Here is a 27,675-nt window from a genome sequence, read left to right on the forward strand (position 1 = left end):
GGATAGTGGCTGGATTTTCTGCACGTCTTTGCCCGGTTTGGATTGAAAGTGGCTTGCTGTGCTCCAGATGGATGTGGATGAACATACCCCTCGTTGAAGTAAATGCGTGGAGTCAACGGGCATCAAGCATTGTTGGCGTTGGGACAATCATTTCTACTCCGCCAGCCTGATGGAGTCCATGAAGGCCCAGGTATTTATGTTTTGTATAGTACTATGAACAACCATCCAAGCTGTGAGCTTATCGGCGCATGCAACCCGACATTCCAAAGCCAGCAGGGTTGGATTACCATGGGCTCCTTTGCGTATCGAGGACGGCAAGTGAACAAGGCTGCGGTTCGGCGCTGTTCGTTGGACGACGCTTGAATGTGTTATTTAATCCATAATTACAGCATGCACACAGCAGGAACCCTTGGGCTCGTTCACATGCACTGTAGGCAGGAGCGCTCGGCCCAGAGAGTGGGCCGGCCTTAAGCGGAGCTCTTGAGCTTGTCTCCAGCCCAGGCCCCAGCTCCAGCTCCTTCACGGACGACTCCAGAGCTTCCACATCTGCCGTGGCCTGCCAGATTCGTCGTCCAAGATGGCAAGCAACAGAACCCAGCCGGACGCCCCCAAGTTCTACAACTACCCGGATGTTCAGAATGTCGACATTCCTTACAAAAGCCCCGATGCACCCAAAAATCCGGTCGTACGAGGCCTGCCGCTCTACTATGGAGCTTCGCTGTACGCCCAGCTCTGCGCCCGTTCCCGCAAGATTACTACTAAACGGACAAAGAGCCTGTAGCATTGACGCTTCATCAGGATCGCCTCTGTCGGCTTCATCCAAAACCACCTCTGGAACAATACCGGCTTTAACCGGCTGCGTGGCCGCAAGGAGCTCGAGGACGTCGCGCCGCGCTACGACCCCACCGTTATTCCCCTCGGCCTCGACTCGTCCTCCGCCGAAGATGCTGCTGCGCCGTCCGAAGAGGCTCGCCTCCCTCCTACAACCGCCAATGGCCGCCTCTACTCCGTGTACGACTACCACGAGGCCTACAAAACCGGCCGCACCACGCCCACGGCCGTGATCGAAGCTCTCCTGCCGCTCATCCGCCGCGATGCGACCAGCTCATCATCCCACGCCACCGCATGGGTCGAGTTGCGCGAGGATCTGATTATGGCCGCGGCTGCGGCTTCGACGGAGCGCTACAAGAACGAGAAGCCGCTCGGGGTGCTTGACGGGGTGCCAGTCTCGGTCAAGGACGAGGTGGACGTGGCAGGGTACCGCAAGCGGATCGGCACGCAGCACGACTGGTCGACGAACGGCGGGCAGTGTGAGACGTCCTTTTGCGTGGCGCGGTGGGAGGAGGCCGGGGCGGTGGTGGTGGGCAAGACAACGATGCACGAGCTGGGGCTGGACACGACCAACAACAACCCCAACCCCAACCACGGCACCCCGCTGAACCCCCACAACCCGCACTACTACACCGGCGGCTCGTCCGGCGGCAGCGGCTATGCCGTGGGCGCCGGCCTGCTGCCCTTCGCGCTGGGCGCCGACGGCGGCGGCTCCATCCGCATCCCGGCCAGCTACTGCGGCGCCTACGGGCTCAAGACGTCGCATGGCCGTGTATCGGGGCGGCCCACGCCCTCGCTCGCTGCCTCGACGGGCGTGCTGGGCCCCATCGCGGCCAACGTCGCCGACCTCGAGGTCGCGTACCGCGTCATGGCCGCACCGGACGCGCAGCACGTCTCGTCCGCACTCTTCGCCTCGCCCAGCACGCCCTCCGCGCGCGCCACCACCCTCTCCCCCGCCCGCCCCAAACTCCTCGGCATCTGCCAGCCCTGGCTCGACCGCGCCGATGCCCCCGTCCGCAGCGCCATCCAAGCCGCCATCGACCACCTCGTCTCCGCGCACGGCTACCGCACCGTGCCCATCCACCTCCCGCTGCTCGCCGAGGGCCAGTCCGCCCACGCCCTCACCATCCTCTCCGAGATCGCGTCGGGCTTCGGGGACGCCCTCTCGTCCCTCACGCCCGCCAACAAGATCCTCATCAGCGTCGGCTCGCGCGCCGGCGCCGTCGACCTGCTGCAGGCGCAAAAGGTGCGCGCGCTGCTGATGCAGCACCTCGCGCACCTGTACCGCGCCCACCCCGGGCTCGTCATCGTCACGCCCACGACGCCCAACGCCGGCTGGCACATCGCGGGCGGCGCGGCGGACCTCAAGTACGGCGTCAGCGACGGCAACATGAGCATCAGGAGCATGGAGTACGTCTGGCTCGCCAACTTCTCGGGATGCCCGGCGCTGAGCGCGCCCGTGGGCTACGTCGAGCCGAAGGAGGGCGAGGGCAGGGTGCCGGTCGCGCTCATGGGCATGGGCGAGTGGGGCAGCGAGGATGCGTTGCTGGGCTTTGGCTACGATGTCGAGGCGTACCTGAACGGCGGCGGGCTTGAGGGCGGCAGGAGGAGGCCGGCCGCTTGGGTGGATGTGCTCAAGCTGGCGACGGACGGGTCGGAGTGATGATGGGGTTGATATGACCACGTGTGGACTCAAAACGCTTGGCTTCCTGGATGGATTTGCCATGGATGGGTAGTTTAAAAAGTCAATATTGAAGCTAATCGAATAATTCACGCAGAAACGTCTGGAAGCAGTAGCCTTGTTGTCAGACTCTACGCCGATACTGTGCAGAACGACGTCATGAGAGGTTGGGGTCGTGTACCACTCCGTGAGCTTTCCCACCAGAAACAACAGAGAGAGATCATAACAACTTGCGTGAACTGTCGGTGATGCTGACAAATCCTTCGGTGTGCGAGAGTCACAGTGCAGATGGGTTGCCGATGGGAACGCAGACCACTGCGAGACTGAAGTGAACAGCAGACTATACCAACCAGGATGTCTATTCTACGAGGGGTGTAGGGGTGAATGGATGGGGAAGCGGGAGGGCGGGAAAGTAGTATGCCTAGAGAAATGCGTTGAAGTCGCAAGCGGGGAAGCGTAGGCTCATGCGTCATCAAAACCCCCAGGCCCTAAGTGCCGAACAGGGCACCTCACTGAAAGAACCATGGATGTGGGGTACATGCAGATATTCAGGCATTGAGGCGCGCTTGATAGGTGGTTGAATGTCTTGCAGGTTGGTACACGGATGCAAAAGTGGGGTAAAAGGTTCGCAGCTAAAGAAGTGGATTGCTGCGAGCTTGCGGGTCTAGAGTTTTGAACTACCTATTGCCAATGGTCCTGCTCATCTCCAAGGGTATAGAGAATCGGAAGGATGTTTGTGGCTTGGCTGTGCCGTGTGAGGTCAATTTTTCGGAGGTCCTGTCTCGCCCGTCTCCATTTCAAGCAAGACTGTCTAATTGAAATCGCTAGCAAGCAAACCCCGTACATAGAACTGCTGCCTTCCTGATGTTCGTGCCGTCCGAATGCTATCTTGATATCATAGCATGCCCAGAAAAATCATTAGTTTTGGCTCCTGTCCGTGTGACAAGCCCCTCGTTCGCAAGCAATCTACAAGTCGGCGTCCTCCTCGTCGGGGAGAGGCATGTTGGAAGCATCCTCCATCTCCTTCTGGTACTGCTCGAGAACGGCCTGGTCGACCTGGACCTCCGGGGGAGCGAGGGCGGGAGCAGCAACGAATTCCTGTGGTGTTCTGGTCAGCGTCCTCGCGTCTATCTAGATCCATCAGGAGAACATACCAGAGTCTGGTTACCGACGAGCTTCCTGGCGAGCCAGAGGAAGGGCTTCTCGAAGTTGTAGTTGGACTTGGCGGAGATGTCGTAGTACTGGAGGTTCTTCTTGCGGTGGAAGGTGATGGTCTTGGCCTTCACCTTGCGCTCCTTAACGTCGACCTTGTTGCCGCAGAGGACGATGGGGATGTTCTCGCAGACACGGACGAGGTCACCTGCAACGGTCTCAGCCTCGAACTCGGCTCAAGTTTGGGGTCGCAAAAACTTACGGTGCCAGTTGGGGACGTTCTTGTAGGTAATGCGGGAGGTCACATCGAACATGATGATTCCGCACTGGCCGTTGATGTAGTAGCCATCGCGCAGACCACCGAACTTCTCCTGACCGGCGGTGTCCCAGACGTCGAACTGGATGGCGCCGAGGTTCTATTCGCTGGTAAGTGCGTGCTCGACGAAAAGTCGCTGTCAGGCGCTAGGGGATGCGTACGGTGGTGAAGCCGAGAGGGTGAACCTCGACACCGAGAGTGGCAATGTACTTCTTCTCGAACTCGCCAGTCAAATGGCGCTTGACGAAGGTGGTCTGCAGGCAGAGAGGGTCAGTGAGACAGGTCGCAAAGGTTTTGAGGGGCAGGCGCTGTGGCATGACGCAACGCGGGCGACAGCAAGCGCCAGACGGCGAGAATTTGCAAAACGCACCTTTCCGGTACCACCGTCACCGACGAGGACCAGCTTGAAGGTCGGGGGAGCCTGGGCGTCGGCCATGGTGTGTGAAGCGATGTGGCGGGGTTGTGTCGTTGGAGTCGGTTGTTTGGAACTGAGAGGGCGGGGCGGGTTAGTGGGCTTTTCTTTTGTAGGGCGAGCTGCAGAGGATGCACGGGCGGCCGCCGGGCTCAGGAAAGGCTCACGTAGATGGGAAGGACGGTGGATGACACGGCGCCTCGAGGATGGTCGTGCGGCAAACGAGCAGGGTGGGAGTGAAGTGCTCGGAAGATTTGTTGTGAGGGTCGATGATCAGCCTTTGCTCTCAGCTAGCGGCGCACGTGACTGTTTACATCAGGAAAATTCCGCCAAGGCTGCTGGCGGCCGCTTGAGTTGGCAAGGCAGCAGGCGATCGCTGAAGCCTGCTTTCACGCTCTCATGTCCCCGCCCGTTCCAGCCCGGCATGCATGCATTGCTGCGCCCTCAATTCAATCTATCATGATCCAGTGCCCATTCGCTCCGTGCCACGAAGCCGCCCGCGCCCAACGCCGCTGTCTGGTGCATGCTGTTTTCTACAGCGGCAACAGGTGGCAGCCCAACAGGCCTCGTCCGCCCCAGTTGCGCCTCGGCGTCAGCTGCAGGTCTAGCTGCCCAGCGCCTCCGCTTTCTCTGGCTACCCGAATGGCTATCGGCCTCTGTTCCCGTTCCGTTAGTCGCCGAGGCAAACTGCAGAAAAAAACTTCTAGAGCAAACTCACCTCCACGTTCTGCGCGACCGTCTCGGCCAGTTTGCTGAGCTTCTCGTGGTTCATCCAATTGACATCTCCGAACTTCAGTATCTTGTCCCCTGCCTTCAGGCCTGCGCTATCGGCGGGGCTTCCAGGCACTACGTCGTTGACCTTTGCAAACGGTGCCTGCAGAGCCGCATCGTCCGTGGCACGGGAGCCTGCCGCACTCGATGTGCTGCCTGTGCCTGCAGCGTTTGCCGCCTCCTGCAGGGATGCATGGTGCGTATGCAGTCCCTTCTCAATCTTCTCGTAGAGACCCTTGAGGTCGTTCTGGAGGTGTATTATCCGCGCGCGCGTGGTCCGAACTGGCGAGCTTGAATTAGCCGTGCCACGGAGAGGAGCAGGACGGACAACATACTCTGCGCGATATCGATGTCGTCTCTAGGATAGCCGTCGAAGGTGGTCAAGCTGGTTCTCATGTTCACGCCATGCTGCAGGCGAGCAGGCTTGGTCAGCAAATCTCTGCCTACGGACCGAGGCTACGTACGGAATCTAGGACGGAGCTCAGCGCCGACAGCTCGCTCTGGACGCGGTCCTTCTCGGCCATGAGCTCTTGCAGCGACATGTCCCGCCTGGCGACGCCATTGGAGGTGCCGCTGGTGGGGCCAGAGACCACCGATGGCGTGTGCAAGTCGTCCATGTGGAGGCCCATGGATTCCGGGCAGGATGCGGCGGAGGGTCGACCGGCGTGTTAGGGTCTGGAGTGGAGTGGCGGAGCAGGGCGCTGTCGTGCAGCAGCCCAGAAAGCCGGGTGCCAGAGCTCCAAGGCGGCGAGCGCACGATGGCGGGGAAGCTGCTGCCGAAGTTCACGCGCCCGTCAGCCCTGCGACGCCCGGCCTGACTTGACTCGCCGCTCGTCTTCTCCAACACCACGACTCCCGTCTCGTATGGCCGGTAAATTGCCGTCATCTTACGATTCCGCCATGCGCCAGTCTTATCAGACCTTCGCGCCCGTGCGCTATCCTGATGTTTATTACGCAATGACTCAGTCGACTTCTCGACCGACTTTCACGGCAACAATCAGCGAAACCTGAATCTATCTGAGTTGCACCCGCTGCACCCGCTCGCCTTTCTCGGGCCGTGTGCTGCCATATAGATCCGCCATTAGCTTGGTGTGGGCCCTGGACTTTTGCACCCTGGCGGAGGCAGGCTCGACTCACGCCGCATGTCTCTAAGCAATTGCGCTCCCCTGGTCGTGCGTGGCAGCTACCCTGTCGCTGGTACTTGGGTCCGCGTTTTATTTCTAGTTGTTTGCGCATTCTGTTCTTTCCCTACAAGTGAGCGGATACGGGTACTCCTAGCTCTTTCCCTTCTCCCGGTTGCCATTCGTGTCTCGGTGAGCTTGCCGCACCGCCATGCAACTGTCCTCTTCGCCTTCACATCAGCTTTTATCTCTCATGTCTCGCCGGAAGCCAATGCTCCGCCTGTGATCTGTCGAGCCTTGCCTACCTCCGCCATGACCTACCTCCTCTCGGTGCCTACGCAGAGCCCGCTCAAGCGGTCTTTCAGCGAGACGCCCTATCTACGTCCAGCCACGCCCCTGTCCAGCGAGTCTGTCAATACTGTCCGGCGTTGTAAACCCAACAACGTATCTGCTACCTCACTTATCTCATTGACTCCCATCCAACCTGGCCCCTGGCTCAAGACGAACGAAAATGCACCTCCGAAACTCTCTTCTCGGTCATTGCTAGACCTGATCAGCGAGCTCTCGGCATCCGCAACCACAATCGAAGCCCCGGATGACTGCTTCCCAGAGAAGATAGCATGGGTTTCAAACATACCTCTACCACCCTCGCCGAGCATTCGCGAAGTCTGCAGGGAGACGACTGACTCTATCCACATCATCGATTCTGATGACGATGTCTCGTCACCGGCCTCGACCTTCCAGGAATCAACCTCCACTATACAGGACGATACAATCTCCGAGACCGACTCTATCAGCTGGCCTATTGAAGTTCCGGAGGGGTTGAGCGCATATGGCATGGCGTTTGACATGCCATGTCCAGAGCAACCATCAGAAAAAGAAACATCAGCGGACGCAAGCACACAGGATAGCGCTTCAGCCCTCGACTCCAATGGAAAGGCCGCTCCCTTCAGGCGATGGGTGAGTACTCTCCGGCGTCGCAACAAGCGCCGCGAGAAGAACCTTGCTGCACGGCTCGAGCGCTGGACCGTTGATGGGTCAGAGACGGAATACCAAAGGCAACGGGCGGACAACACGCCGAGACGAGACGGTCACAAAAAGTCTTCTTCTTTGGGATCATCTCTCGCATTTGTCACTGCGGTCAAGTCAGCTTCTATCACCCTAGCCGGCACCAGCATTGCCCCACTCACCAGGTTCGGGACGAAACGAAGTCGTGCAAGTCATGCTCACCGAAGCAGCACTGTGTCGGATACAAGGATTCCTGGCGATTCCATTCATCCGTCTATTGCTCCCATCATGGATGAGCGAGCCTTCGAACGAGCGAGGCACCGACGACGGATTGTGGAAGAGATCATTGCTTCGGAGGAAGGATATATTGGTGATATGAAGGTTCTTGTCAATGTAAGGATATGTTCACTCCTTGCAAATAAGCCAAGGGCTAATTTTTTCTAGGTATACTTCTCAGTCCTTGCTTCGGCGCCGTCGGTTCCAAATCAGACTCGGACCGCCATCCACCGCAACGTCTCGCAGATACTACAACTTCACGAGGATCTTCTGGGTGAACTCCACAAAATCGTCCCTAATTCCGAGTACACGCACGACGACGTTTCAAGCAGCCTGCGTCAACGAAAGCCAAAACACTCTAGATGGCATAGCGTGGACATTGTGCCAGGGCGTGTCGCGGGGCTTGCGGTCCACCTCCGGCAGCAACGCCATTCCCTCGATCTCGGAAAATCGGAAGACACAGCCCCCGTCGCTTTGACCACAGATACAAAGACCGTTGCAGATATCGCGAGACTATTCGAGAGATACATGAAAGGATTCTTCGCATATGAGGAGTACAGTGCGCAATTTGAGTCGGTGAACGGCGAGCTGGAATCTTCGCATCGAGCGATTTCCGCCTGGGGTGATTACGAAAGAGGAATCGAAGCCTTGTCGACCACGCTTGTGTCGGACAACAAGAAGGATTCAACCGGCAGAAAGGGTCTGACTCTGGCTGATCTACTCATTAAACCGATCCAGCGGCCCTCCAAATATCCTTTGCTCTTCGCTGACCTGCTCAAGCACACTCCGGTCGCGGATGACCCAGTTGCGCATGCAGAGCTGGAGAAGACTTATTATCGCCTGAAGGATGCCAACCAGGAGATCAACAATGCCAAGGATGATCCAATTACGCGAAGGCTCATTGAGACCACGTGGTTGTTGCAAGATCGTTTGATATTCCCAGAAGACCAAATTCTGCCTCGCGCGCTTCTGACAAGGTTGCTGGGCCATGTCTCTCTTTGCGGGATTCTGCACGTCACATATCAAACCAATGAGCGGACGGAAGGCAAATACATGATTTGTATTCTCTTCAACTCTTGTCTTCTGCTCGCCCTCGCAGACAAAAGCTCATCAAGCTACGAAGTTGTCGCCACCATTACTTTGGCCAATGCAAGCATTGAATTACCGGATAATGGCCGAGGATTGCAATGCCACACTGCACCATTCACGTGGAAGCTCGTCTTTGAATCCGGCGAAAGGCTTTATGAGGTAATACTCAGTGCTTGCTCCGCCGAAGAAGAAGAGGTATGGAAGACGAGCCTACGCTCTCGAGTTGCTGCCGAGAACAGCGACCTCCTTGAAGGGAGGAGCAGCATCCAAGATGTTTTTTCATCTTTGCTGCTTGACTTGAAGGCCATCGGGACTACCTTCGGCCCACCAAGCAACTTCTCGCGCAGAATGTCGATACGGCGGGCGGCGACCCTTGGGCCCAAGATGCACCCCCAACAGGTGATTATTAAGAACACGCAGGCCCAGAAGAGGACGGATTCGGCTCAATCCGCGGCTTCGCTTCCTGTGGGACGATCACAGTCGCAAATGTCTGCGTCAAAGTTCGTTCCCACCTTCGCACCAAGACGAGGCGAAAGAATACGGCTGGAAACGATCATCAGTGACGTGTGGACGAGGGACACCCTCCCTTACCCGGGGATGGGACCGAGACGCGGCGACAATCCTATTCGAGCTTCTGCAAACTCAGTGATGCGCAAGTTGAGCATGGCGAGCATTACAAGTAACTTCTCAAGGCGCTCAGATTTCTCCAAGCGCTCAGGAAGCTACGCTAGCCTAAGTCAGCTCCGCAGAGAGGAAGCTGGGAGGTCAAGACCGCGGCGGAAGACACCACCATCTGCTATGCGGAAGTCCGTCTCGGTTCCAGGAATCAAAGTCGACTTTCACACGGCACCGGATGCTTTCCTCCCCGCAGACTTCGAACTCGTTACGCCTCTCAAGAACAGCCAACAGAGAAGACGCGGCAACCGGGCATACTTGTCGGATAGGTCCAGCGAGCGAATCATTGCCCCTGGTGTCCTGCCTCGCGCAATGAGCCTATCACCATCGCCGCGGCCTCCATCCTTTACGCTCATGAAGAAGCTCTCCTTACCAGCGCTGGTGGAGAGGTCCACGGTCGATTTGCCCGCACAGGTCAAGCCCGCCAAGGCAAAGGCGACGCCCGAGAAAGCCACCACGCTCCAGCCGCCCCCGAGGGAGCCGACGCCAGTGGCCTCTCCCCTCAGACGATTCATCAAGCCTCGCACAAGGCTCTTCAAGTTCTGGACGACGCGAAACGAAAACAGCAAGGCCGCCCTGGCCTCCTCCAGGGCACCCACTTCAGCTTCGACTCCTTGAATATTGCATTAACGACGGTTATTTTTGGGCATGCTTAGGATCTTGGGATATGATATCATTGGGACCTGCAGGGACTTGGCGCAAGGGGCAGCTTGGAGAGAGACTTGGACGCTCAGTTGGCTGCGGGGAGGGGTCCTGCCGCGCGGATCGCGCATCTTTTCTTTTTCTGGGAACAGGCTGTTCTCGGCGGGCGATTGCGCAACAGGCATGCAAGGTACCCGCGTGCGTGGGTGCTTGGGGTATCTCGACAGTGACTAGGTTCTCTTCGCTCTTTTCCTCAGCTTTTTTAATTGTATTGGATAGAAGGTTGCAGTACAATCATATCCCTGCGTCATCAGCCAAGCTCTGGTGAGATCGGGTGTGTGGGGAATGGATGATTGCGCACACTTAGATTGGGCGTTGACGTGATGCAGCAGAAAGGCATGGAACCGCTCGTTTCGTGTGGGTTGGGCGATGGCGGGGCAGGGCTGGAGGCCAGTTATTGCGATCAGAGCAAGGCAGCTGGGCGGGTGCTCCGTGCGCGACTCCGATGACGTCGATGTCCGATGCTGTGCTACAAAACCCCTCCTCATCCCACCAAGCCGCCGGCACACACTCTAAACCACACACCTGAGCACCAAACTACCCCGCTTTCTTCAACAACTCAACTTCTCCCTCTCCCAGACCCCACAAACACCAACAACTTCATCACAATGTCTCCCCGCGGCGAAGCTACCCAGACCAAGGTCCACTACAAGGGCAAGGAAGACGACTTCATCATCTTCGTCGAGTCCGAGAAGGCCGTCAAGGACTGGAAGGCCGACAGCTCCGTTCCTCTGGCACAGGTCGTGAACGGCTGGAAGATCTTCGTCACCCACAAGTGAGTGTGCCCGCTCCTCATCCCGCGCTCTGCCATCTCGAAAGTCAAGCACTTTAACCGGGCTGCGGCTGACCTCTTTCGTCCACAGGCACGGCAACCAGGGCATCTTGGATACTGCATCCAACGCCATGCTCGAGAACGAGTTCGGCACGCACAAGGAGGAGGATGTCGTCAAGCAGATCCTCGAGAAGGGCGACACCCAGTCGGTCGAGGTACGCTCTCTCCCCCTCCATCCTTTCCTCAGCTCCTGGAAAGACGCAGCAGAGCAACCGGCTAACATCACAACAGGAGAAGGGTCGCGTCGGCGACACCAACCAGTCCAAGGGCGCCAACGTTGCCCACGGCTACGGCGGCAACGTCGCGTAAAGCTTCTCATTTCCACTACGGCATCATTCGGATACCCAGCGACGATTAGGCGAATGGGAACGGGTTTTCATTTACCTTTTTACTTCTCGATTGCATGGCATCATTGCAACCCCTGATGGGGACATTACAAGGCCGTGCAGCTACCCCGCTTTGCAGTCGATATGGCTTCGGCTGCCCGAGTAACGGAAGGGCGGGGGCCTGCCGCCCATAAAATCTACATAGTACTAGAGTCTCACGAGACGATATGAATGGCATGATGTCCACGAGATGAAGAACTGTATAATCCTTTTACTGTGGTCTGATGCTCAATTGACGTGTCTCCCCCTGGCGGGGCTGCCCCTCCGTCCCTTTTGCGTCAGCTCTCAGCTCTCCCAAGGCGGGACGGATGATTTGCATGGAATGACGTCAGCGCGGGGTCAATTTGGTAGCTTGACACGTGCGCTTTTATGAGCCTCAGGCACGTTTCGCGTCACATCCTCCCACAGCGCACACTATGATTCGGCACGCCATAAACCTTTGGTTCCTGCTATCGTCCTCTAGTGATATGCACGAGCTGATCTTAATGCTTGTAAGCCGGCAATTTCTTTTGCCGTCTCCTTAGATGTCGTCACGAGACGCAACATCGCGAACAGTTCCATAGAGCAAAGCAAAATTTAAGCCTTTCATCGACACCATTGGAGGCAGTACTCATTCGAATCGGTCATAGGATACGTGATCGCAAGATCTTCGCATTCCAACTCTAGCTGCCCTTGCCCTGACTGGTGTTCTCATACCATGTTGTTCGAGGCTACACTCGGCTTTAGGATGAAGATCACCCAGATGTCACGAAAGAACATTGGTAGCTCACGCCGGAACGCCATTGCCGTAGCGCTAGCTTCTGCTTGTGAGTGGTGAGATGTATTTATACCAGTCCACTTCCTTGTCCGTTTCTCTAGAGGGGAAGGGAAAAACACAGCGTTAGTGGCTAGCACGGAGAACATGGCTGTCCGGGCAGGGCAGGCGTCAACCGCGTGCCTGTCTTCTGATCGTCGCTACAGCCCCGCTTCTTACGTCCGACCGCTAGCGCGAAGATTTCAAGATCGAGCAAACAGGACTCGTTCGACTCGATCTGCTTAACGTGATAGGTCAGGTCGGCATTGTCGCACGAGCTCTGATACGTTGGGGCACATGCACGACAGCCGGCGGCTGTAAGGGACAGTGAAAGGGGGAAGAGGAGGCGCGGGAGTCGGTGTGGAGAAAGTAGCGTCGCTGTCGCCGAACGTTGTGGTTACATTTTTCTTGGCTTTGTGTGTATGACGGCGGGCCTGGGCGGCGGGAAGGATTGAGACTATTCGTAAGTGCTGGTGTCTTGACGGCGTGGCTTTTTTCTGCGCGCTTGGAGAGAGACTACGCCTTCACATCGAATGATTGGGGGCTACATTAGCGTTGGAGAGAAATATTCGAATGCGATCTGGCTATGGTCGATGGGGTGAGAGCGTCAATTTCCGAGTAAGTTGCTGACTCTGGTCATCTGATCTTGATGAAGCAGTCGAGAGCTTACGAGAGGTTACGAATCCTGCGTGATCATGCGCAGATCTCATCCGAGACATTGCATCAGAACGGAAGAATTATTGAGAGAATGTGAAAATGAAAAATAAGAAGGATGAGATGGCGTGTAGCTGCGAAAGTAAGGCCTGAAACGAACGAAGGGAAGCAGCCCAATTGAATTGTGGACCTCGGTGGTGAGCATTCAAGAACCGAGTCAGTGGAGGCAAATAGGCTTCTTTTTTTAAGTTTCCTGCAGAGAGCTGGCCGAGCCTCGCTAGCAGTACGCACGTAGGAGTTCCTTGTCGACGTTGGAGACGAGCCGTGAGCCATGTTCGAAATCGCATTACACGAAGCTGGGTTGCGGGGGGCGAGATAGGATGTTTCCGGGCTTCCGGAGCGCCAATCTCTCGCGTCTTATCTTCGCCGCTGCAATTGAAAGAGACGACAGGCGCAGACAACAAAGCGAGATGCTTCATCGGCGCCATCCGCCTGGGCTCCAGCGATAGCAGACAGCGGATGGGTTTCCCCATTTCCAACGCAGGAGTTACTACCCTGTCCCACATCAGCTCCAGCAGGCGAATGGGCAGCCCAAACGGGCCGCACGCGAGCATGATCCCTTTAAGGACGGCTGCACGGCTGGCTCCTGGTGCAGCGCGCAGGCAGTGGAGCCTCGTCCCCGCAGCCATGATCCCAGAGCTCGTGGCCAGTGGGAAGTCTGGGGAAAGCGTTGGACGGGCGGGAGATGAGCCCCAGAGCGGGAAGGCAGGCGCGAAAAAGTCAAAGACTGAGCCGCGGGCGAATCAGGGGCCAGCGTGCAGCGCGGGGGACAGGTCGCACAGATCGGAGCTCGCCTGAAGGCCCTGGGAGGATTGCATGCATGAGATGGGGGGCTTCCAGAAGGCGGCCGCGCTTCTCTGGGGCCGCCGCGAGGTGCTGCGTGTGGGTGGAAGATAACCGCGGGCCAGAATCGCGGCGGGCGCAACGCCACCGCGTCCTGGACCCTTGCCGCATCGGGGGGTCAGCGCCGGCACTTCTTTATCGCACCTGCGGCGGCGGGCAAATCAGCACGCGTCCGGCGGTCGAGGAGCCCGCCCGCCGGGACTCCAGGCTGGCCCGGTGCGACAATGGGGTTGATAAGGGCGGCGTCTATCGACGGCTGAAAACGCGACCCTGCCGGGATTGGCCTCGTAGCTGGGGCGAAGTGGGCCGGCGAGCCCGTCTGCTGAGCCGCGCGGGCGCCGATGTAACGGACGTTAGCTGGATGCGGCAGTTGCCAAGGGTACGTGCTGGTCGAGATAGCTGCGGTCTCTTCGACGGGCTGACCAGCTCGAGTCGCGCGCCGCTTCCTATTTACACGAGTCCCGGCCTGCGCGACGTTGACTGGAGGCGCCCTTCCTTTCACACAGCACTCCGCAGCACGCCCCAGCAGCACTCAACGTGCCCCCCTCCCGCACAATGGCCGCCGAGCACAATTCGTCGCCCCAGCAGCACGTCGCGGCCAATCCGGATCCTGCCCTGGACGTGTCGCGCGAGCACTTCCACCCGCACCTGCACCACGACGACACCGCCGAGAAGGGCCACCGGGACGAGATTGCCTACTCGCAGGGCACCACCCACGGCGCCGCGACCATTCCCGCCGAGTCCACCGTGCACCACCGCGGCGCCAGCGAGAAGAGCATGGAGAAGGAGGGCGTTATCGATATCGACGACGCCGAAAAGGGCAGCACCAGCCAGGTCGCCCGCGCCGACGAGGAGAAGAAGCGCGGCCCCGTCGGCCGCTTCTACTCCAGGTTCAGGATCTTTTTCCACCTGTTCATCTGGCTGTTCTTTACTGGGTACGTGGCCACACTTTCAATTTTGGACGCCGCGCATTTCTGTGTGCGGTGGTGGAGTGGCGTGTCGGGCGGTCGGCCGGCAGGGACTAAAAAAAAAATCTATTTCGCCGGGGGTCGCGAGACGACGCGTCTTTGCGTGGAGCTTTGGGCTGACACTGGCACGACAGATGGTGGATCGCAAGCCTGATCCTGCACCGCAATGACAAGAACTGGATCATCCCGTTCCTGTTCTATCTGTGCATCACGCTTCGGATCATCTTCTTCCATGTTCCGATTTCCATTGTCACGAAGCCCATGCACTTCGTGTGGAACAACACGGGGGTCCGCTTTGCTGCGCTCATCCCCGAGAAGCTGAGGACGCCTGCTGCGGCCCTGCTGGTCGTCGCTGTCTTCCTCATTGGCACTTTTGCCAGCCCCGAGAGCAATGACAACACCAGGGCCAACCGTGCAGTCAGCATCTTCGGCCTGATCGTCTTCATCTTCGGTCTCTGGGCCACGTCCAGGAACAGGAAGCGCATTATCTGGCACACCGTCATTGTCGGCATGCTGATGCAGTTTATTATTGCACTGTTTGTCCTGCGCACCACGGCCGGATAGTAAGTCCCTCACTCTCCTCGCTCCGTAAGTGCCCGTCTAATCTCTCCACAGCGACATCTTCAACTTCATCTCCACTCTCGCCCGTGAGCTGCTTGGCTTCGCCGACCAGGGTACCGCTTTCCTGACCACCGACACCATTCCGGAGACGATCCACTGGTTCTTGATCACCGTTCTGCCCGCCATCATCTTCTTCGTCTCTCTCGTGCAGCTGCTATACTATGTCCAACTCGTCCAGTGGTTCGTTGGCAAGTTCGCGACTTTCTTCTTCTGGGCCATGCGCATCTCGGGTGCCGAAGCTGTTGTCGCCGCTGCCTCTCCCTTCATTGGCCAGGGTGAATCTGCCATGCTTATCAAGCCCTTTATTGCTCACCTCACCATGGCCGAGATCCACCAGGTCATGTGCTCCGGTTTCGCGACCATCGCCGGTTCCGTGCTGGTTTCGTACATCAGTATGGGCATCAACGCACAGGCGCTTGTCTCTTCTTGCGTTATGAGCATTCCCGCCTCGATCGCCATGAGCAAGCTCCGCTACCCCGAGGAGGAAGAGACGCTCACCGCTGGACGCGTTGTCGTACCGGATGACGATGAGCACCGCGCGGCAAACTTCATCCACGCCTTCGCCAACGGTGCCTGGCTTGGTCTCAAGATTGCTGGCATGATCATGGCCAACCTTCTTTGTATCATCGCCCTGATTGCCCTGATTGATGGGTTGCTCACGTGGTGGGGTCGCTGTAAGTCCAAACCCTCCCTCGCACGAAACTGAAAGGGCAGATCCTGATATTCGCAGACATTAACCTCGACGGCAACTATGACTTGACCCTTGAACTCATCCTGGGATATATCTTCTACCCCGTCGCTTTCCTGCTTGGCGTCAGCCGCGACCGGGGCGGTGCGGATCTCCTTCGCGTCGGCCGTCTCATCGGTCTCAAGATTGTTGCCAACGAATTTGTTGCCTACAGCGATCTCACCACCGACCCCTACTACACGGACCTCAGCAGCCGCTCCCGTCTCATTGCCACGTACGCCCTTTGTGGATTTGGCAACATCGGTTCTCTGGGTAACCAGATTGGTGTGCTGTCGCAACTGTCTCCCGGTCGTTCTGGTGACGTCTCCCGTGTCGCCGTCTCGGCCCTGCTCACTGGTATTTTGGCCACGCTGTCGTCTGCCAGTATCGCTGGTATGGTCATTATCGACCAGGAGAGTTTCTTCACCCCGAGCACGTCGTAAGCGACTGGCTGTTGTGGGCTTGGTTTGGCGGCGTATTTTGATGCATGTGTCTGCGCATATGACGGAGCTACGGCTCCGAGCGCTGTAATACCCTACTCTTTTTGGATGATGTGATGTGAAGAAAAAAGAATTTATGCGGATTTCTCTCTTTGATTAAGACACCCGTGGAGCCTACTCTAGACGGGAGGCCGGAGGGTGGTATCTTGGATACCCAAAAAAGAAATGCAATATGTTACAATCTTTCTCGCTGCTAATCCGCTGCCGCTCGTTGAAGCTTGAGGCCTAAGACGCCCACGTGCTTCCCTGTGCCCCATGCTCATTTAGTTTCCCGCGACACCGAGCAAGATTGCAGTTGGCGGGATTGTCCGGAGGGTTTAAGTCGAGACGCTGGACACGACACGACCGGGGTTTTCGCTCTCGGGCCGAGCTTCGCGCAGCTGACTGCAACGGGTCTCCTGCTGCCTCGTCCACTCAACTTTCCTTACAACTCGCTTACATCACCACCGACGTGCCTAGACCTTGTCCCGCCCGCAGGAGTGATGTTCGCTGGGGACGTACAGCCAGGCGCCTCGATCAGTATCCACAGACCAAACGGCTGACACGCTACCCCGAGCAACCACCAACTAGGCCGCCCTTCCACGTCGCACCCGTACCGGCCACCGTCCTGGCGGCAGCAGCAATGGCAGCGCATCTTGACTTCGACTTCGGCGCCATGGCCGGGTTGGCCGCGCCCATGCCCGCCACCAGAACGGCCTCGCTGCCTGACGCTGTAGCGGACCAGCCGCAGCCCCAGCACTCCATGTCGTCGCTTTCGGCCGCCGGCAAGCAGCCCATCCCGTTGGCGTGCGTCGCGTGCCGGTCCAAGCATCTGAAGTGCAGTGGCGGCGAGCCGTGCACGAGATGCGCCACCGACGGCGGCGAATGTAGCTACGTCAAGTCACGCAGGGTGAGATTGCACCACCTATTCCTGCCTTGCATCACCTCCCGTCGGGCTGTTCGGGCTTCAGTGATGGAGCAGATGCAGCGGCTGTGCTTGGTTGCGTGAACGGCGCTAACGATCGCCGCAGGGGTATAAAGGCCCGCGCAAGAGGACTGCGGGTGAGCAGATGGGCAGACCCTCGCCAAGAGAATCACGGCCGGATCAACAGGGTATGTTCTCTGTAGACACATCCATTTCCCATCTGTTTCTGCTGACTTCTCACTGCGATTCGTAGCGTGTGCGGCTGGCCCAGCAACAACGGCGGGTGTCTCGGTCAGCCCTCCCGAACAACAGCATGAGCAATCACCGTGCTTCCCGGCCTTGGAGGTGCTCACTGGGGGTGATCAATCGTCATCTCCAGATCAATTCGGCGGCTTCGCATTTCAATCCGCCGAGGCGATGGCTGTCGGCGGGCAGAGCCAGGTGGCCGTGGCACCGAAGCTGGTCGGCCATCGGCTGGGCGAGTGCGGCCTCTCGAACATGGTGTGCAGCGCTTTCTTCTCTTTCTTCGCCCCAGCGCATCCTTTCTTGATGCCCCGCAGCTACCTGCTTGACTTTCTGTGCAGCAGCAACAGCAAACGCCAACCTCATCTTGAGATGGCGATCCAGTACATCGGGGCATGCTACGTGCCCCAAGCCTCGCCCCAGCTGATGGAAGAGGCGCTCCGGTATACATTATTCCAGCAAAATCTGCCAAGAGATAGCTTCATGGTCCAGGCGCTACTACTCTATGCCATAGGCCTCAAGGCCAACGACAGAGGGTCCATGGCCGACGACATGCTGTCGAAGGCCATCGATATTGCGCTGGCCATTGGCATGAACGATCGGGAATTTGCCATCCGAAATGGCTGTGGCAATCGCTTGCTGGAGGAGAGCTGGAGGCGGACGTGGTGGGAGCTGTACGTTGCTGATGGCTTTTTCGCCGGCGTCAGCCAGCGCACAAATTTCCGGCTGAGGGACGTTCCGACCGACGTTCCCCTGCCGTGCGAGGAGGTTGAATATGCTTCGGGGGTATGCCATCTGATCCCTTTGAGCTTCCTACCGTTGCTTACACACAGTTTCCAGTACGTCCCACTGTCGAGGACGCTCGAGGAGTATGATGACTCGGCTTTCGCCGAAGACGAGGTCGAGTATTCGTCATTCGCGTACCGGATCGACTCTGTTAGAAATCTGGGCAAAGTATTGGCCGTGACGAGTGAAGATGTCCTTGATTTCCGCGCAATCGAAACTGCCGATTCGTGTCTTGTGAACTGGATGTTGCACCTTCCAGACAGCAAGAAGGAGGCCATCTCCCGCGACGGCCAGCTCGACCACATGGTATTCCAAGCACACATGATCACAGATGCGTAAGCAGAACCCACGTCTCCCCCCCTCTCGCCCTTTCCACGGATCCATGAAAACCGCTCCGCATGTCTCTCTAACGCCAGTCCGCAGAAGCACCATCCTCCTCCACAAGCCCCGCTCCACCCTGGACGACTACCGTTCGGCCGACGAGATCCGCACGTGCGTCAAGCAGTGCGCGCCGCTGGTGTCGACGCAGGCGCGCGAGACGCACACGGCCAAGTGCGCCGAGGCGGCGCGGCGCCTGTCGCACCTGGTCCGCCTGCCAATCCAGCCGCCGCTCACCCGCCTCACCCCCTTCTTCACCTGCGCCGTCGTCATGGCGTCCGTCGTCCACCTCTGCGCGTGGTCGCTCGTCCCGCCCAACTACGGCGGCACCGGCACCGGCACCGGCTCGTCCGAGAACAACAGCTGCGCCGGCGGCCTCTTACAGGACTGCTCGCCGGAGACGACCGCCGCGGCGGTGGTCGGGATGGGGCCGGACGGCGACGCGGTGTTGAAGGAACTGATCAGGCTGAGCATGGGCGCGTTGAAGACGTTGGCCGCGCAGTGGCCGTTGGCGAAGACGGCGGCGGGCCAGGTGAGGGGTGTGGCGGGGGAGCTGTTCAGGGCGAAGAGGGAGGTGAGGAGGTTGTGGAACGAGGTCGCGGCGGAAGACATATTGCGGATGATTGAGGATGCGGCGAGTGAGAGCGGTGGGAGTGGGAGTGGGGGAAGTGGTGGTGCTGGGGCGTTCGCCGAGGTTGGGGGGTGTGGGGCTGCGTAGGGAGCTGGTATGAAAGACGGTTGGTAAGAAAGAGAGTGCTTTGATCTGGCGTTGAGGGCAGTAGAGGGAGGCGCTTGTAGGTTGGCTTGTGAGGTGGGGGTTGGTTGGTTCTCTCTCTCCACACTTTTGTTCAGCTGAACGGGGGATTTGTACAAGATGAAGAAGCGGGCACATTGAAAGCAACCGCATATAATCCACGTTCTACCATTCCTCGATCTTCAATCGCTGAACCACCTGCATAGCTTCAGCATAGTGGCAGGATCAGGGCGATCCGCTGACTGTTGACTCATGCTCAAGAACATACTCGACCCTGTGTTTCGTTTCTTCATTTGCCCTGTTCCGTGCTTATGACCTCGTGAACATCAGCCGCACTCTCTGCTTCGTTCCCACATGATGCAGTGTCGATGGTACTCAGCATCACTACTCGATGACGACATAATCATGATATACAAAATTTCGACTAGGAAGCCTGGCGAATGCGGAGTCGGGGCATGGCGAGTCGGGGTCGGAAGCGGTTCGACGATTCAAAACAAGGAAGAAACAGTGCTGAGTGACCTTGACAGAATCGGGACGTGCCTGACGCTCTCATTGGTCAAGAGGCCTTGGGAGGTGAGAACGGAAGTTGATGGGGGAGATGCGACTGTGGTTTTGTGTAGTCGGCTTCAGGAAGCGCTGAAGGGCGGGTGCTCACGGGCATGGCCGTGGGGGAAAGTCACGAGGGTTGTCCGGATCGGTAGGCTCAGGCAGGCGCCTGGTTGTGAGAGCTGGGACACGTGCTACGAATGCTGAGAGGGCTATAAATGACGAGGGTTTGGCGTGTTGTTCGTTGCCAGAAAGGCGAGTAGGCTGCGTGAATCTGTGTAGCGCAGACTAAACGCTCACATGCCCAAAGGATGCATATGACTGTTCTTGCTGGTGCTCCGCGTCAAAGTACTGCTCGCAGAGGAATGATCTATGACCATGTCCGTGGTGGTGACTGGCAATATTGTTTGGTTTCGATGATGTTCCTCACCAGAGTGACATCAGGGTAATGAGCAGTCTCTTAAGCAAGCTGCTCCGTTAATCTGAATGCTAGACACTTTATCGTCACCCTGATCCAGTGAACTTTCCGAGATCGGAGTAGCCTTCGAGAATGGGCATTTATAGCACGTGGCTGGCGCATAATGTCCGCTCGTACGCTTATTATCAAGCCATATAGATCCAAAATGGGGTGCGAATATATAGAATGGCACTCGCACTACACATGAGCTTCATTGGAGTGGTAGAAGATACCGTTTGATCAACACTGTCCGCGTGGAGATCGAGATCTGAAAAATACACCCTTTATTCGATGGCAAAGCGGAAGCCTAGACACGAACTTGGGAGGCTGCATTCTCTCCGGCTTATAAAAATGATTGAGTGCATCACCCATGATCAGTGGAGTCCTCCACCATGTCTTCCCAAAGCTGGAGTGCTCTCCGCATGCTCATGGTTACTGTCTGTCATAGTTCTTTCCACTAAGCAGCACAACGAATAACGTTCAGATCACCACCACAAAAGTTGTAATCAATGCGAAATTGACGGAGACAGAACCTTTATTTACTATCGTCAATGATGAAGGCTTTCGGGCAATCATCATTACACAGAGATGCTGATCCGCGACATTGCGTTATAGAGTTGACTTCCTGGTCGATTCCGCCGCTGACGTTGCGCAAACCACTCGCCGTGACGGCGGGGGGAAACCCCGAAAGCAAGTCGTAGACTCCAGTGTCTTTTACATAACTCTCTCTGCAGCATGCCTGTAGGAGGAATTGGGTTACGACTGAGCCGGGTGCTGTGTCTTTTATAGCATAAAGCACAGCTGAGCTCGAGCAGCGAGATGCTCACGGCACGGGGCACACGCGGCATCTGATATTTCCCCCTGCAGCATGTGGTCAAGAGAGTGAGTAGACCATGAGGGTGACCGATTTAGGGACCACTTCATAAACGAAAGGAGTCTTGTTCCAGAAGGGAAAAGAAAAGAAAATCGGGGCTGTAGCCAACATGCCCGATTCTGCTAACCCTGTTACTGGGGGGGCTTTGTGCCGCTTCACTAAGGCTAGAGTTCCATGCCTCCGATAGACCGACAGGACAGTAGGCATGACTTGCAGATGTGGCGCATCATCGAGGTGGTCTGATTGATGCGCAGCTTCATTGTTGATGTGAGAAGAGCAGCAGTATCTTTCTTGCTCCAAGCCCTTTGGACTGGCAAGGGAGAGGAGACAGGCTGATTCGAAGCGACGAGGGCCCGCGAAGCGAAAGTGGTACATCATTATCCGCTTCATGACAAGCACATATCCAGAGCCGCAGAGCCGCAGAGAATTGTCTGCCAAAATCCACTACCGGAGATCTTTTTAAACCCCTATCCACGCACCCAATCCGAATTACATCACCTGCCCATCCTTTCAATTCTTCACCCAATCTCCCTATCACATCATCTGCACCTCCAACAAACACCTCCTCACGCCCGCTCCCTCCCCCATCTCCACCCCGCTGTTCTCCACCTCGGCCACCACCGCGCCCCGCGCCGCCGCCTCCTCCTTGAACGCATCGACGCCGCCCCCGACACCGAAATACACGCGCTTCGCCGCGACCATGGCCTTGCCCAGGCGCACCCGGCGCAGCAGCCCCACGCAGGCATCAGCAAAGGCGCTCAACGCGGCGGGACTGTAGATGGTCTCGGACGCGAGGACGAGAGTGTTCATCTGGTCGGAGGAGGGGATGAGGGAGAGAAAGGATTCCGGGGGCACCCAGGAGCCGGAGATGAAGCTGAGGGTGAGCGGGGTGGCTGTGAGAGCGGACTGGAAGGCGGCGAGGAGGGCGGGGGTGAGGTAGAGGTCGCCGTGGTCTGCGCCCTCGGCGTCGGCGTGGAAGGGGTTGGGGGTGTCGGCGGTGAAGAGGGGGGAGTCGGCGGGGAGGGTGGAGGCCCAGGTCAGGAGGAGGTTGGGGAGGGTGACGAGGCGGAGGACGGAGAGGTTGTAGTCGGCGAGGGTGAAGTAGAGGGGCAGGGATTGGGTGAGGGCGTGGTGGAAGAGGACGAGGGTGGGGATGGCGGTGCCGCAGCCCAGCTGTCGAGATGGTTGGTCAGGGGAGTGGTTGCACGAGGATTGGGGTTCAGTCTTACCTCGATAACGTGGTCGACGCGGCAGAGGTCGTCAATGTCCTTGCGCGGACCGCGGTCGAGTAGGAGTTTGGCGAGGTCGATGGAGCATTCCCAGGTCTTGAAGCCGCCCTCGTAGACGTTGGTGCGGATGTCGGCTTCGTCCAGGCCCGTCATGGGCTCGGGGTTGGAGCCGTCATCTTCGGCCATCAACTGCACGCGGACGTCGAAGAGCTCGCGTCGGGGCAGGGCGAGCTTCTTGCCGCTGGGGGACTCGATCTCTTGGGTGGCATATGATATTTTGTCCGGTAGGGTTTGCAGCTGCGGAGAAGACTGGGTGTTGGCATGCTGAAATTTGAAAGGGAGCAGGGAAAGATGAAATGGTAGGAAATACTACGTACCAGTTCGGCAACATTGTGGATCTGGGCAGGAACGTGGGCGGCCTCAGGCTGTGCGGAGTTTGAAGCAGCAGCAGCAGCAGCAGCGGGAGCGACGGCGGGCGGCCCCTGGTCTACATCAGCATCGACCGCTATGTCGTCGCCCGAGAAGCCAAAACTGAAAGGCTGCGCCATGAGGATGTGATGTGGGGTGTCGAGCTGGAGCTGCAGCCGATCGACGAATCTTTTTCGGCTCCGAGAGGGGCGCCGGGGAAGAAGTCGTGGCCACGGCTCGGCGGTCGCTGCCGCTCTCGTGCGGCCATTGCCTTTGAAACGAACAAACTCCGGGTAAGTCGTCGCTTCCTCACCACCACATTGGTTCCTGCAGGAGGCGAAGACAGCTCATTGGATGCAGGCCGAATAGGTAGGGCCACAGTAAGCAGCCACTGCACCGCCACGGATTTAGGAGCCATGTCCGTGGCTGCACTAAGTATCTCCCCTACCTCCGAAGGCTGTATTTCCTGCCCAACCTTTCATGCGCAGCTATTCGTCCGGCATTAATCCAGCTACCCTGCAATGACCAATGCTTCTCTCCAACATCCAAAGTTGGAGGACCAACGGACTCCGCATCGTCGTGTAGCGTGCAAGCTACATCGATCGGTCTAGCATTTGCAGATGCACTTGGATCTTGGCTATCCTTAGGCGGACAAGAAACAACGGAGGGACAAACTATAAGTGCACCCACTCCCTGCCCACTTCCATTGTCCACATCATCAACCCGTCTACTCGACTCCCTCATGCCTTACACATTTGCCCCGTACGCCTCTCTCTTCGACAACCCTCAGGGCCCCGGCGATGCTCGTCCCACCGCCCTGAAGATTGTCGAGGACGAAGGCCTCGTGAATAACATGACGGACAAGGTCATGCTGGTCACCGGCTGCTCCTCTGGCCTCGGCATCGAGACGGCCAAAGCCCTGCACGCCACCGGCGCCACCCTGTTCCTGCATGTGCGCGACCTCAACAAGGGCGAGGCCGTGGTCAAAGACATCCTAGCCACCAGCCCGGGTAAGGGCAAGATCGAGCTCCTCCGCTTCGACCTGGACTCGCTCGACTCGGTGCGCGCCGGCGCCGCCGACTTCCTCAAGAAGAGCGACAACAGGCTCAACGTGCTCGTCAACAACGCCGGCGTCATGGCCACGCCCGAGGGCAAGACGGTCGACGGCTTCGAGACGCAATGGGCCGTCTGCCACCTCGCCCACTTCCTGCTCGCCAACCTCCTCCTGCCCGCCCTCCTTGCCTCGTCCACGCCCGCCTTCGCCTCGCGCGTCGTCAACGTCAGCAGCATCGGCCACCGCTTCGTCGCCCCCAACCTCGACGACGTCAACTTCTCCGCCGGCACAAAGTACCAGCCCTGGCTCGCCTACTCCAACGCAAAGACCGCCAACATCTGGACCGCCAACGCCCTCGACCGCCGCTACGGCCAAAAGGGTGTGCACGCCCTGTCGCTGCACCCGGGCGGCATCATGACGAACCTGCAGGTCCACGTGGACCCCGCCATGATGGAGGCGTGGAACAAGCCCGAGATTCAGCGCGTCATGCTGAGTCCGGCCCAGGGCGCCGCGACGCAGGTTTGGGCCGCCGTGGGCAAGGCGTGGGAGGGCAAGGGTGGGAAGTATCTCGAGGATGTGCAGCTGTCGGAGAACGTGGTGGGGGCTTCGGCGAATGCGTCTGAGAGAGGGCATGCAAAGTGGGCCTTTGATGAGGAGAGTGAGGAGAAGTGCTGGAAGATTAGTAAGGAGATGGTTGGTTTGAAGGAGGATGTTTGAAAGATGGAAATCGGTTGGAGGCAGAACTCGACTTAATCAATTCAGAGGCATACAAAAGTTTCTTCCTGAGACGGGTGGTTTTTTTGTGTCTATTACCCTTTCCTCAGCTGCGCCCCAAACGCGGGTTGACTGCAGTTCTACCAGCCTTGCAGAAAACGTTCCTCCGCATACTCCCAGATTCGAACCAGAAGCCCTGTCGGGAAAAGATCTTTGAGCACCAAGCAATTGCGATCATAAAGAGCACGACAAAACATGGAACTGAAACGTACCCCGCGCGGGCCACGGCACTTGTGGAAAACGGAAGTTCCTTCGGCGAACATTCCAACCATGATCTATCAGACACGAGCAAAGCGACCTCAGTACTGAGCTTGGTAGATATGTGGGAAGATAGGATAACCATACTATGAAGTCGCCCAGCATCAGTCAAGACTGCGTATGCAAGACCCAGGACCTGTACGACCAAGTTCAGGGTCCCGATGACGACTTCCGCGGATGGCATTCTGATTGGTCCAGCTTTCACTGGCTGGGTGAAGTCGGAGTAGCAGGCTCGCAGCGGAAAGGTAGTAGGAACCAAGCTAAAGTGTACGGCCTGAAGTCTGCAAGAGCTAGACTGGAACCAATGTTGAGAGATCGGTAAGCCTATATACTGTCCCCGCAAGCGTGGCACAGACTTTCATCCGAACGGTGCCAGGATCCACGCCCGGACAGGAACGGACAGCAGCGGACAGAGGCGGACTGCAGCAGACCGGCATACAGGGCGTTCCGCTAAGCCTATGGTATTGAGATGGGCTGCGCCACGGTCTCCGTGAGTCGACCAATGAAAAATAATGCATCAGCTGCAACCCTGCAACCAAGAAATGAGGCAACTGCTTCACCTTGGAAAATCCCAGACTGCCCGCATACCGTAGGCTGGCGTCGATTATGCTGATGGCGAAGCTTGCATGCCTCAAAATATTCTCTGCGCCACGATGACCTGCCACTAGCAGCAGCGGCCAGCATTATTAGTGGCCTGCCCGTCCGTGGTAATTCCCTGTCAGCATCACCCTGGCCGCGGCCGTTCCCCGTCAGCGAGGCCAACGCTCGTACATGGATTTCTCGGATTCCCGCGTTGTTCCAACGATTGCACATGACCGCCGGTGCTGTCGCACTCGACATTGCCTTGGCGTGCCCACAGTCGTTAGTTTTGATGACGATCACTATCTGAACATTCAAGGCAACCGTGTCTGGATATGTGTGGAACGCTGTTGCGCAGGTGCACGTGAATCAGCCTTGTGGGCTTTCAAAGTCTTTCTTCCCTCCAAATCTCTTGAAATACTAGTCTGATAGACAACGAATCCGCATCTATCCCTATACCACTACATCAACAACGGCACCACAGAAAAAAAAGCAGCCCACACGTACCAACCCAGTCAGAAGCACTCGCTAACGTAAGCCAGAGTCATAAATGTAAAGCCATATGGTATCTTCAACAAGAAAAAAGCAACTCTCCCCCCTTTTGCCTTCCGCGCCCAAGTCCCAAACCCCCGACCATCCTACCCAGTCTTCCATTGCCCATCACCATTCCCCCAACCCTATTTCTTCCCTCCCCTCACTGCTTCTCCCCCTTCTCCCCACTCGTCGGCGTAACATCCCCACTCCCACTCTCCGCCTTCACCTTCTCCCCTTCCTTGCCCTCGACCACAACCGCCGCCTCCCCATGCTGCACCGCGGCGGCCTTCGACACCGCGCCCTTCCCGCCGGTGACATCCCTCCAAACCGCGACCGCCGTCCTCTTCATGGTGCCCCTGCCCTCCCACAGCGGGTACAGGCCGACGCAGAAGGAGCTGAAGAACAGCCAGAGGATCCCGACGACGACCCAGCCGGTGAAGAAGCGCTTGCTGAAGACGTAGCCGCTGCCGTACATGGGCATGGGCCACAGGACCAGGAACGAGATGGCCAGGAACGCGCACAGCGCGCGGGCGATGCGCGAGGCGCGGGTGAGCTTGGCCTGCTCGGCGGCTTCGGCCTCGGTCTCTTCGCGTCGACTTCCCGGCACGAGTTCGAGGTCGATGTGGGCGGTGGCGGCGAGGTCGTGGTCGTCGGCGCGGCGGATGGCGCGCATCGAGAGCCAGTCGTAGTTTTGCGGCTTGAAGGCGAAGGTGAGGATGGGGATGAAGACGAGGGGCGAGAGGAGGGCGACGACGTTGCCGGCGAGCATGGGATAGCTGTGTGTGAGGAAGGATGTGTTAGTGGTGTTTTTTTCTCTCTTTATTTTCCTTGGGGAGGAAATAGTCCCTGTGGGTTGTGGCTTACTTCGCTCCAGTCGTTTCTACCGAAAGGGCTCCGGACTCGTGCTTCGCGGTCACGAGCCAGGCGATGAGGGAGCAAGCCAGGCCGAGCGGAGGAGAGAAGGTTGCGGCGGCCCAGTTCTGCTTGCTCCACAGGAGGGTGAGGGTGGCGGGGAGGACGGCGGAGGAGATGATGACGCCCATCAGGAGGTACAGATAGCCCATGGAAATGCTGTGACCCAGGATTAGCAACACAGCTCTTCTCAAAGAGACGGTGGGGGAACCTACCCTGCGTAATACAATCCCGTGCTGAAAGCGGCCATGACAACGGCAAAACCCACGACCATGCAATGAGACATACTGATGAGTTGCTTGCCGGTAGCCTTGGGATTGATGTACGTCTGATAGACGTCGTATGTGAAGATGGACGACACGGCAATCAGCTCTGCGGACATGGCGGATGTGACGGCCATGAATATCAGCAGGAGCGTTGCCGCTGCACCACCGCTTCCCAGCAATGCAACCGAGGCCTCCGGAAGCACAAGTCCAGCGGAAACGTCTGCGGGATTCATCCGGTTGGGGTAGGTTGGAAAGACAGGATTGCTCTCCAACGCGAGGGCCGCCATGCCCATGGTGGTCG

General features: G+C 58.0%; 10 protein-coding genes across 10 annotated transcripts; 6 read left to right on the plus strand and 4 right to left on the minus strand.

Annotated features, from left to right (window-relative positions):
• Window positions 1-577: 577 nt before the first annotated feature.
• Window positions 578-2,494, plus strand: SLS55_000284 (uncharacterized protein; the record flags this gene model as incomplete). Its single annotated transcript, XM_066771797.1, has 2 exons — window positions 578-720; window positions 799-2,494. The coding sequence occupies 2 exons, from the start codon at window positions 578-580 to the stop codon at window positions 2,492-2,494; spliced, it is 1,839 nt and encodes a 612-aa protein (XP_066637076.1).
• Window positions 2,495-3,478: 984 nt separating this feature from the next.
• On the minus strand, window positions 3,479-4,416 carry GSP1 (GTP-binding nuclear protein gsp1/Ran; the record flags this gene model as incomplete). Its single annotated transcript, XM_066771798.1, has 5 exons — window positions 3,479-3,610; window positions 3,667-3,872; window positions 3,927-4,080; window positions 4,142-4,234; window positions 4,351-4,416. 5 exons carry the CDS (start codon window positions 4,414-4,416, stop codon window positions 3,479-3,481), a joined length of 651 nt encoding a protein of 216 aa, XP_066637077.1.
• A 679-nt stretch (window positions 4,417-5,095) lies between these two features.
• NAS2 (putative 26S proteasome regulatory subunit) lies at window positions 5,096-5,792 on the minus strand (the record flags this gene model as incomplete). Its single annotated transcript, XM_066771799.1, has 3 exons — window positions 5,096-5,445; window positions 5,499-5,571; window positions 5,628-5,792. 3 exons carry the CDS (start codon window positions 5,790-5,792, stop codon window positions 5,096-5,098), a joined length of 588 nt encoding a protein of 195 aa, XP_066637078.1.
• Window positions 5,793-7,667: 1,875 nt separating this feature from the next.
• Window positions 7,668-9,950, plus strand: SLS55_000287 (uncharacterized protein; the record flags this gene model as incomplete). The annotated part of the gene is made up of 2 exons (XM_066771800.1): window positions 7,668-7,673; window positions 7,815-9,950. The coding sequence occupies 2 exons, from the start codon at window positions 7,668-7,670 to the stop codon at window positions 9,948-9,950; spliced, it is 2,142 nt and encodes a 713-aa protein (XP_066637079.1).
• Window positions 9,951-10,642: 692 nt separating this feature from the next.
• SLS55_000288 (uncharacterized protein) lies at window positions 10,643-11,175 on the plus strand (the record flags this gene model as incomplete). The annotated part of the gene is made up of 3 exons (XM_066771801.1): window positions 10,643-10,809; window positions 10,898-11,021; window positions 11,098-11,175. 3 exons carry the CDS (start codon window positions 10,643-10,645, stop codon window positions 11,173-11,175), a joined length of 369 nt encoding a protein of 122 aa, XP_066637080.1.
• A 2,982-nt stretch (window positions 11,176-14,157) lies between these two features.
• SLS55_000289 (uncharacterized protein) lies at window positions 14,158-16,361 on the plus strand (the record flags this gene model as incomplete). The annotated part of the gene is made up of 4 exons (XM_066771802.1): window positions 14,158-14,537; window positions 14,705-15,091; window positions 15,186-15,865; window positions 15,922-16,361. The coding sequence occupies 4 exons, from the start codon at window positions 14,158-14,160 to the stop codon at window positions 16,359-16,361; spliced, it is 1,887 nt and encodes a 628-aa protein (XP_066637081.1).
• Window positions 16,362-17,820: 1,459 nt separating this feature from the next.
• SLS55_000290 (uncharacterized protein) lies at window positions 17,821-18,690 on the plus strand (the record flags this gene model as incomplete). Its single annotated transcript, XM_066771803.1, has 2 exons — window positions 17,821-17,825; window positions 17,883-18,690. 2 exons carry the CDS (start codon window positions 17,821-17,823, stop codon window positions 18,688-18,690), a joined length of 813 nt encoding a protein of 270 aa, XP_066637082.1.
• Window positions 18,691-22,105: 3,415 nt separating this feature from the next.
• SLS55_000291 (uncharacterized protein) lies at window positions 22,106-23,137 on the minus strand (the record flags this gene model as incomplete). The annotated part of the gene is made up of 3 exons (XM_066771804.1): window positions 22,106-22,132; window positions 22,590-22,913; window positions 22,967-23,137. The coding sequence occupies 3 exons, from the start codon at window positions 23,135-23,137 to the stop codon at window positions 22,106-22,108; spliced, it is 522 nt and encodes a 173-aa protein (XP_066637083.1).
• A 602-nt stretch (window positions 23,138-23,739) lies between these two features.
• Window positions 23,740-24,768, plus strand: SLS55_000292 (uncharacterized protein; the record flags this gene model as incomplete). The annotated part of the gene is made up of 1 exon (XM_066771805.1): window positions 23,740-24,768. The coding sequence occupies one exon, from the start codon at window positions 23,740-23,742 to the stop codon at window positions 24,766-24,768; it is 1,029 nt and encodes a 342-aa protein (XP_066637084.1).
• A 1,588-nt stretch (window positions 24,769-26,356) lies between these two features.
• Window positions 26,357-27,667, minus strand: DUR3_1 (urea active transporter; the record flags this gene model as incomplete). Its single annotated transcript, XM_066771806.1, has 3 exons — window positions 26,357-26,972; window positions 27,061-27,319; window positions 27,397-27,667. The coding sequence occupies 3 exons, from the start codon at window positions 27,665-27,667 to the stop codon at window positions 26,357-26,359; spliced, it is 1,146 nt and encodes a 381-aa protein (XP_066637085.1).
• Window positions 27,668-27,675: the final 8 nt, after the last annotated feature.

This window comes from Diplodia seriata (assembly GCF_021436955.1).
Source record: "Diplodia seriata strain FDS-637 chromosome Unknown scaffold_1, whole genome shotgun sequence".
In the NCBI taxonomy this organism is placed as follows: Eukaryota; Fungi; Ascomycota; class Dothideomycetes; order Botryosphaeriales; family Botryosphaeriaceae; genus Diplodia; species Diplodia seriata.